Source organism: Nansenia antarctica, assembly GCF_963989245.1.
Source record: "Nansenia antarctica genome assembly, chromosome: 1".
Classification (NCBI taxonomy): domain Eukaryota; kingdom Metazoa; phylum Chordata; class Actinopteri; order Argentiniformes; family Microstomatidae; genus Nansenia; species Nansenia antarctica.
Window position 1 is genome coordinate 94,219,721 of NC_137674.1, and position 10,549 is coordinate 94,230,269.

The window sequence follows — 10,549 nt, forward strand, 5'->3', positions numbered from 1 at the left end:
AAGAACACATTAGCTTTCATAGAGGAACTCAGTAATTGGATCTTACTCTTATTAGCCTAACTATTAAATTGGCATATTTTAAATTACTTCTGAAACATTGATCATTAGCTATTGGGTAGGTGGTCATAGATGGCATTGGAACGATAGCTTTCTATTTCGATGCATTCTACAGTAATGGCTATAATGAATATAACATAATTGAACTGACATTTTCGATGCTCTCATTTCCAGCCGGAATATCCCGTAGTTAGAGAGATGAGTCAGCTTCCCAAGTGAATGGTGGATTCTTATGAATATGTATATCAGTATCAGTTTGACCTGGTTTTTGGTAGCCACTGGGGGTTTTAGTAAATATATTGATATTAGCTTCCACTGAGCTCCCGTTTGGGTTGAGCTAAGGGTCAATCCTCTGGTCTAATTTGTCCGTAAACAAGATCATTCTCCTCAGTCATTCTGTTCAATAATGTTTGACCTCTGGCGGAAAGCAGGAGAGTACTTCCTCCCAGCCCGGGAGCTGCATGCGGCGCCTGACAGTGCCCGTATGGAGGGAAAGTGCATGTGTCACTGGATGTGCTGGATGTGGTATTTATGCAGCTGTGTAAGTCACACACAGATAGTGTCAGTGTGCCAGATAGGATAAGCCTACAGAAGAAAGGATAAAGTGGATTTGGGGGTGATAACAGTTGAAGGCGCTTTTGTGTGCGCTTTGACACTTTCTGTAGAAGTAGTTGATATTGTCTGCCACTGCTGGATTCTCGTCTTGTGCAAATCAAAGATCTGTCTGTTCTCAGATTGATATTACTGTTCCACAATACAGTGTCTATATAGCAGCTGTTCAGGATACTGTAGGTTGAACAACTCTGTTGTCGTGACTACTTTCCCAGACCTCACCTCTCTACTACTGTAGATTTCACAACTCCAGTAAATATATGACATAGACAGACTTAATTTTCCCTCTCATTAGTGCGACCTAAACAACCATCTCCCTGACTTCCCGAAACACTATTTAACTATTAATTACAGCTCAGCAATTAGTATTCTCATTTGTGAGAAGTGAAGATTCGTTCTTTTTCTCGGCCCTACTTAAGTCTCACAGGCGGGGGTGTGTCAAGAGAACAGTTTTAGCATGTGTATTTGGCACAGGAGTACAGTATAGCAGGCGGGGGTCTATGATGAATAGAATGTAAAATGTCTATTTCCGTCTTTTGGCCTTGCACTGTCAAACATTGTACATTAAATGATCCCTCAAAAGGCGACGAGAAAATAAGGCATTCAGAAACATGCACCGAATCGATTTTTAGTATTCTGTTGAGCACCCCCTTCCTTGAAGTGCTGCATAAAATACCAAAGATCTTGCATGAATGGAGTTCACTTTAAGACACCATGGCTTTTATCTGTACATCCCTGGGGCAGCCAACAACAAGGTGGTGAGTATAAAACCTAGTGTGTTCAGGGCCCCAGGTTTTGTCTTGGTGTAATAAAGGAATATTTCATGTGACACTCACAGCCTATGGGTGGATCATTCAACAAAGGCTCAGATAGCAATAATTAATGTAAACATATGGCGAGGGTCCACACAGATAATACTATTCTCCATACAGCACTAGGTCAGTTGCTGGAATACGACCACATATGCTAATCACTAAGTCCATTGATTAGACCCTTTTTCATTCTGATTCAATCATTTCTGTAAACTACATAATTGATTTTCGAGAAATCAATTAACAGCACAGTAAAAGTAAATATGAACAAATCTATGGATTTTTTTCTGCAAATGCCCATCCCAGCAAATCCAGGCTGAGACTAGTGCCCTTGTGCACAGATGATCAGTAAGAAATCCCATGTTAGTCTGGTTCAAATAGTCTCATCTGAACTGAGGTAATCACTTCCCTAGTTCTGAGAAATTTAAATAACAAACCATACCATCACAAATACTGTATACAGTAGATAACATACAATTGCCTTTACTGTAAGACAGCATTGAAGGAATTTGAGACTATTCTGCGTAGTGCAGTACATATTCCTTAGCTATGCAGCAGGAGGAGGGACATGGGATGGCAGGGCACAAAGAGAGAGATTCATCTTGGCTGAAGTGAATATCATACATAGCTCATCTCTCAGAGATGCAAGTGGTGTTGATGCCCCATAAGGAATCCTTCACAACCAGTTTGAGCTGTCATCATGAGGGCCTGAGTCAGCATATAGGAGAGCTTGGAAAAGGCCTGCTTCAAGAAGAAAACATGGTAAACATTAAAAAGTGAGAGGGAGAGGTAGAGAGAGATAAAGAGAGAAAGAGAGAGTTTAGGAGAGAGAGGCCTAAAACAGGACTGCCTACAACATTAAGTTCAGTGCTGACGCGTTTCATTTATGTCCCAATGCATTTCATTAAGCCTCTAAAACATTTAACGGATTTAGTATAAAGCACTCAAATTGTACAGTAATTATGCTTTCAAAAAACTGCTACTGGAAACCTTTTGCTTTTATAACGATGAATCTGTGTTGAACCGATTCACTTTGTTTATTCCCAATACATGGTGTGCTTTGATCAAAATTATGTAAATACTTTCCAATTTAAAATGTTGTGAAGTGAAGTTCATGGGAGATATAATTGCATGTTGTTTTTTGTTGAGTGAATATACACTCACCGGACACTTAATTAGGAACACTATACTAATACTGGGTAAGGCCTCCCTTTGCTCTCAAAACTGCCTAAATTCTTCATTATTGATACCACAAGGTGTTGGAAACATTTCCATTATGACATGATTGCATTATGCAATTCCTGTCGATTTTTCAGGTGCACTTTCAAACTGTGAATCTCCCATTCTACCACATCCCAAAGGTGTTCTATAGGATTCAAATCTGGTGACTGGGAAGGCCACTGAAGAACACTGAACTCATTGTCATGTTCATGAAACCAGTTTGAGACAACTTGCTTTGTGACAAGGTGCATTATGATGCTGGAAGTAACCATAGAATATAATAATATTAATAATAATAATACATTATAGAGCTTTTCTAGACACTCAAAGATGCTTTACAAACTGAAAAGATTGAGTAGTAATAATAAAAATAAACAAAAAAGAAATAAAAGAAAGTATAGCAGCCTAATAAGGTAGTGCTGGGGATACATGGGAAGGGGAGAGGGAGAGGTTTAACTGGTGAAGGCGAGCTTGAAGAGGTGGGTTTGAGGGCCTGTTAAAATGTTGGCAGGGTATAGGCCTGTCTGATATGGTTGGGGAGGGCGTTCCAGAGGGACGGGGCTGCGGCTGAAAAGGCCCTATCACCCCAGGTCCGGAGCTTGGTCCTGGTGGTCTTGAGGGTGGTTTGGTCGTCAAACCTGAGGCAACGGGAGGGGGTGTGGAGGGGGACGAGGGTGGCAAGGTAGGAGGGGGCCAGATTGTTGATCGCTTTTCCATTGACCAGCCCGGTACGGCTCGGCTCGGCACGCATTTGTATCCTACCCGTACCATACTTTCAGAAACGCTTCTCCATTATACACAACAGACCCGGAGCGACCCGGGACTGTAGGAGGAGTTACGTGTCATAAGAGCACTTCACTTTAATAAGTGCCGATATACAGCTCAACGGGGGGAAATGCGATAAGAATTATGTCAAAATGCAGCACTATCATGCACAGATCAGCCTTAAAACATGTAACGTTACATGCCTGTTACTTGCCGCTTTCAGTTCTAGTAGATCTAGTAGTTCTAGTTCTAGCGCAGATGTGTTTTTATGCCGTTCACGGCATTATCACTACATGCTCTCATCCGCACACTGCTCTCCATCAAAAATGGCACATCCATCAATAATATTACATAATAACAACTGCTCGGATTGGATTGCGGATTGTTTCCGTTTAAATAAGTGCCGCTATACAGCTATAGCGTCACATCAACGGGGGGAAATGCGAGATGAACTCTGCGCGAGTGTCATGCTCATGCGTTCCATAAATTACTCCTATCTATTCCATTCAAAGTGTTTTAGCCTTTAGAATGATGTCAAAATGTAGCACTATCATGCACAGATCAGCCTTAAAACATGTAACGTTAGATATATAACGTTAGACAGGGAGTGATGTATTTCTACGGAACGCTCTCATTGGACTGACGCCGGGGCTCATACAATCTCCGTGTTTGTTATAGATACGAGTGCTCAGGTGTCTTACTGGTAGTCAAATATATTTATTTATACAGCATATGGATGTTACGTGCATGTTACTGCATGTTCTTGTTCATTTACCAATGTCATTTACGCCGACATTGTGTTAAAGGGAGCAAGACGCGAATCTACCGCCATTTGGGTCATGAGTGAACGGCGAAAATGTCTGGTCTGTTGAAATAACAGTAATACCATGTTCTTTGATAAAATGACATACGGGATGAAAAGGGGGGATGGCAGTTTTAGAAGGGGGATGAAGAAGCGTGTTGGACTGAGGAACGGTCTAGCATAGGCACAGCACATTGCCATAATAACGAATTTTTTTGTTATGCTTGTTGTAAAGAAGAGTTCTAGGATGCATTGAAATGACATTAAACTAAGATAATGAGATGGTTATCATAATTTTTAAAATCTTTATTAATAAGTAATTACAGAAAAAGTAAATGACATTTCCGAGAGCGAAATCTGTTGTGGTATTTAAAAATGGCGGTTAGCGGTGAACTCGGGAACATGGGATGACGATGTTGTGACCAATCAACGGTCTGCAGCGTCACACGTCACACACAGCCTGGCAAAAAAGTACCGAAAGTACCCCTCTCGAACTGGAACTAAAAACGGCACGGGTACTATGGCCCGGTACGGCTCGGTTGGCAGTGGAGAAAGGAAAATGAACCGGGCCGGGTCGGGTCGGGTCGGGTCGGGTCGGTAGTGGAAAAGCACCATTTGTAAGTGGTGAGTAGGATTTTGAATTGGATCCTGTATTTGACCAGGAGCCAGTGTAGGTTTTGGAGGACAGGGGTGATGTGGTCACGGCAGCGAGTGGAGGTGAGCAGACGGGCAGCAGAGTTCTGGACATATTGGAATTTGTTTAGAATGTTATTAGGTAAAACGTAGAGGATGCTGTATATGGGTACATTGTGGCCATGAAGGGATGCACATGGTCAGCAACAATACTCAAATAGGCTGTGGAATTCAAGCTATGATTGATTGGTTTTAACAGGCCCAAAGTGTGCCAAGAAAACATTCCCCACACCATTACACCACCTCCACCAGCTTGGACTGTTGACAGGTGTTCCTAATAAAGTATTCAGTGGGTGTAAAATACATAATTTGCAAGACAATGTACAGTAAACAGAATGTCCTTGAATGTATAATTCTAACAAACCATGTGTTTTGGAGGAATTTGTACTATTTTGCCATTCACGAATTAAAGCAGGCCCATTTCTGAATATTGTTATTCAAATCATATAACACTATACTCTATTGCTGTGGTGTGTCTGGACGTATTTCAATGAGCACTGTGGACAAACCGAAGCGGAGAGGAGGGAACATCAATAATGAAAATGAACAGTATCTGAACCATTCAGTGTTGGGGTTCCCCTCTGTGCTCACAGCATGTTAAGGTTCTCTCATGTCTCAAGAAACCCCACTGAGGCTGTTGATTAAGTCAAGCTCGAGGCCGGATCCTGCCACCACTGAAGACCGCCCGCTCACTCACAAGCTATCAGGTGACCCCGGCTCTCCGTTCAGTCTGATACTGATGCTGAAACGAGCTATTACCGCCTGTGCCTTGAAAGCATTCTGCTGGGGGTTGATAACCCTAAGGCACGGGAGGTGTGGATACACAGAGGTGGAAGAGAAAATAACGTCTGAAGGACATCTCAATGGAGCCCTGCCATCATTATGAGGCTAATGTAAATGATGGGGCCCAAATGAGCTCCACAGCACATTGGAATGTACATTATATCGTAACGGGCGATAAAGACTATGAGCTCCGAACACCAACTCCTCTCATCAAGCATCAGAGTGCAGTTTACTTGTAGAGCAGCAGGAGGAAATAGAGAGAGAGAAATCGGCGCACCGAGTGAGTTGTGACCCAGTAGTGTATACAGCAGCATACTGCTAGTGAGACACTAAGACGGATGGTGAGCATGAATTATATTCTAGCAGAGGTAGAGTGTAGTGCACATACAGTATGCCGTCAAATGTAATGTTCAGTAGGATACTGTACTATGCAAGTAGGGTAATGAGTGTAAAGCATACTCCACATGCGACATCATGGTAGCTTGTGATCTATCGGTTCTATCTCCGTTTAGGGCAGTTCAGAGATATTGAGCGTCAAAGTTTTTACATTCCATTATGTTTTGTGAGATGGAACCTTTGTATTTTATGAATTACTAACTCAAAAATGTCAACATTTTAAAAATAACACCACACAGGCATTAATAAACACCTAATGGATCAGATTATGTAAAAAAAACTCAATTTTGACAAAAATTGAGATAGAACCTTATAATTCTAACGTCACGAGCTGGAGAGTGTTCATGCATGGGGTTTTTACCCAGGTTTAGCCCTGGTCTCAAATGTGACTCATTTGGGCTTTTCTCTGCAGGGCTGTGGCGGGGAGCACAAACCACTGATTGATGGTCAAGGACATTGAACCTCACTGAGGGCCAGAGTAGCCCATCTCAGAGGCCTTGTCCTCAGGGGGATAGTGATGGGTCAGCCATGACAGCCCAGAGACACAAACAACTATGAGCATGAATCATCACACAGAATTGGTACTCTAGCTTTTGAGGGTTATTATATCTGACAAAAGGTTGCTTTTGTAGCGATTAGTCCTTCAATGTTTTTATCGTTTAGTTTTTTAGCGTTTCGTCACATCTATTCTATTTCACATACCATGGGTTGAATAGCATTTGGGGGTATAGGGTAATGACTTATTTATTTATCTTTTAATTGAAATTAACAAACTACAAATCTCGGCACGGGCAAGAAGAAGAAGGCGGCACCTAGCTGTTGATACTCATATAACGCTCAGATGAATTACAACGTTGTGAGTGACGCTTGTGATTGTACCCAACATGCTCCCTGCTTTCAGTGTCAGTATGGCATATTTCAGAATGATTCATTATATATGTCAACTGTGACGGAGGTTCAGGGGGTTGAGCATTTGTTGTGCATATGATTCGTGGGCTGCTAGTGACAACCATTAGAAGCCTGTTTCGACACGGGTGGCACACACTCCTTAGAATGATCTCTCCATTCCGGAAAAGAAGAAAAAGGGATTGTTAGTTTCATATGACTTGGGGTTTGGGGGCTTTAGTTTTTCATTCCAGTCTATTGCAAAACAATAATTGAAGCGTATCACTTTCATCTTCGCTTATCTCTCCGTTCCTCTTCCCTTTGGAGCGTGCTGGTCTCGGAACACGCTTGTCTCATTGCTGTTGGTTTCTGTATGATATATTGTCTAGGATTCGTGGTGCTTCATTGTAGCTCACTGATGTACATGGCAATTAAATTCCAATCCACTGAGGTGCTGTATACAGTATTGAGATATTGTGCTCTCGCCAATTCTGAAATCTCCCCTCTCTCTCTCTCTCTCTCTCTCTCTCTCTCTCTCTCTCTCTCTCTCTCTCTCTCTCTCTCTCTCTCTCTCTCTCTCTCTCTCTCTCTCTCTCTCTCTCTCTCTCTCTCTCTTCCTATTCCCTTCATGTTAAGGAGCTGAGAGAAATGGTGTTGCAGGCAGTTCCTGGTTGGGGAGTTAATTAAAATAGCAAGTTACAGCCCACACAGTCAAAACAACGGAGGCCCAGGTTTTAGAAGAAGACACAGGGGGATATTAAACAAGCCCAAAATGAAGCACTGCAAAGAAGAGGGTCCTTTAATATAGACTCCCCCCCCCCCTCTCTCTCTCTCTCTCTCTCTCCCTATTCACTTCTACTATAAATTGGTAGTGTTGGCATATTTGATCATACACCAGAATCATTATCACTTAAATAATTATAAAAGAACTTCCTGGGGATATAAAATGAATATTGTACAGGCGATTATGCCGATTGTGCTCGCTCACCTCACCCCACACCAAGCCTTGTCCGGATGGGATAAGACATTCTAACTGTGAAAAAGAAAGGGATTTGCTTATGGCACCCCAAATTATTTCGTAGCGTGGCTGGCTACACAATGCGTACTCAGACTCCAGCAGTAGGGCCGTAACAGGACAGGAGCTGTTGCCATGGTTACCATCTCGGCTCTCGCAGCCCAGGAAAACTGTGTCATTATCCTCTGCTATGGATGGCAGCAGAAAGAGAGGGGGAGAGAGACGAGAGAGAGAGAGAGAGAGAGAGAGAGAGAGAGAGAGAGAGAGAGAGAGAGAGAGAGAGAGAGAGAGAAAGAGAGAGAGACTAGTCCACACAGCCCTGCATGCATTTTACACACACCATCACAATTTGCACCATTTTCTCTCCTCTATTCAATCCATTCTTTTTTTTGCTCTCCATTTGTGGGGGAATACAGTTTCCACAGTAATAGGTAAACAACAAGCATAATACCTACATATCATTTTTGAAAATATCAGGCTGAAATGTAGTGTATGTAGGATGCGTGATAATGGGATGTGTAGCTTTTTTCGCTCTGGCACTGACAGTGAAATCTCCACACAAAATTGTCACAACCCTGTTAGTATGTGTACGAAAATGTGTCCTCCTGTCAAAATAGCAACTTTCCACATTGACACTTATATGAAACTCAATGCAGCATCTTATTGAATTCAAACACCATAGATACAGCTTCATGTGATAGTGATCCTCAAAAGGAAACATTTGCTGTACATTGTAGAACATACATGACGATGAAGTATAAAAGTTTTTTCCGGAGTGTTTGAGGTTTGTGTGTGCTTTTTTGTGTTTACAGTAAAGATGTGAAAGAGAGAGAGAGAGAGAGAGAGAGAGAGAGAGAGAGAGAGAGAGAGAGAGAGAGAGAGAGAGAGAGAGAGAGAGAGAGAGAGAGAGAGAGAGAGCAATACTGACTGCACTGTGCTGTGCGCACCTTTACTCTGGTATGTGTGTGTGAAAAGTCCACATCTAAGGAATAACATGGTGAACTAATTACATATCCGTGTAAATAGAGCCCCCCTGCTGAGCTGGGCTGTGCGCCATATGATTTCCCCAGGTAGAGTGTGCCGGGGAGCCAGGGCCTGTGTCACTTCTCCAAATGAAAGACCTGGCCTCTCCCTCTTTTCTCCGTTTCCCCTCTCCTTCTGCCTCTCCCTCTTTTCTCCTTTTCCCCTCTCCTTCTGCCTCTCCCTCCCCCCTCTCCAGCTCTGCTGCAGCTCTGAGGGAGATACGTCTTTACCTAAGGAGCTTCATTGTGGCATTACTGTATCCACTGGTCAGAATAAAAGTGCATCCTTTGAAACAACAGAAAGCAGAGCTGCCTTGGACTAAACACATGAAAATGCCACATCCTAACACCATCGATACTGTAGCTTCCTCTCCTCCTCTCCTTGTTCCTTTGGGGCTAACTGACCTGAAAGGAAAGGAGAAAGCAATATGATTGAAACCTGCAGATGATTGGAGGAAACCTTTTAAGAGAGTTTGTTCGAGGTGTAAACATTTGCCGTAATTAGTGTTTTCTTGGGAGCAATATATTTTTTTACTGACAAGCCGGTTGAGAACAAGAGGTGTGGCGTGTCTGAGAGTGCAATCATTTTAATCAGTGCGTCTTTTGTTTCCTGTCTGCAGCCCCCAACACCGCGCCGTATGGGAGTACAGGAAGTGCGCAAGTCCTGCTGGCCTGCCGGTACCTGATCCTGGCCGTCGCCTCCTTCATCAGTGTGTACTAGTGGAGGGTAGCCATTACACAGAGACTGTAAAGAGCCCTTCAAGCATTTATGAATCCTTTGACATTGCTGATGGCTGGATCCAATCTGGTAACAGTTTGTTTGAAGCAGTGTGGGATATAATCAGCATTACTTATGTGGGATTTTTTGGTCTTTATTTTTTATTTTCTCAGTGGAATTTGGATTTCTCATCCTGTATATACTTATGATTCTCTTTAGTTTTTTTTTTGTTTTTTTTTCTTTCTTTCTTTTTTTTGGGGGGGGGGGGGATTTCTGATTACCCACTTTGTGAATCAGTGCTCATTGTCCCTCTTATCAAAGACCCTGACGACTCTAAAATGAGCTCTTTCATTCTCTCGCCAGGATGTGGTGGTGGTGGAAACTGACATTTTCATCTGTTTTTGTAAATGGCTTAAAAGATGCCATTGTGCCAAGTCGCTCTATTACGTCAGTACACAAATACCATACCAATGTTGTAGCCAGTATTGAAAGTATTAGGGGTTGAACAAAGCAAAGACGTACTGTACATTTAATTTCCATTCAATACAAATTATGGTTTAGAGCATGATAGAAACATGACATGGATCTTTCAAGATGTATTTGTAAACATATTAATATAATAGATGAAAGGCTGAACAACTTAACAGACTTTGGGGGCAGGCAGATCTCTTTTTGTCATATTCAGGAAGGCACCTTACATTCATTATATTTGCCTGCCTCTTACACAGTATCTGACCAGACAGTCAACAACAAGTAGCAAGTATGTAA

The 10,549-nt window shown here is 42.4% G+C and overlaps 1 protein-coding gene across 1 annotated transcript in view; it reads left to right on the forward strand.

The window, feature by feature from the left end:
- The window catches only part of negr1 (neuronal growth regulator 1), a gene marked incomplete at both ends in the record, with an annotated part of 150,727 nt that extends 140,943 nt beyond the window's left edge, over positions 1 to 9,784 (forward strand). The window contains one exon of the mRNA XM_080531060.1: positions 9,684 to 9,784. Within this exon, the coding sequence (XP_080387186.1) occupies positions 9,684 to 9,784 (101 nt within the window). The remainder of the gene's footprint in view (positions 1 to 9,683) is intronic.
- Between the last annotated feature and the right edge of the window lie 765 nt (positions 9,785 to 10,549).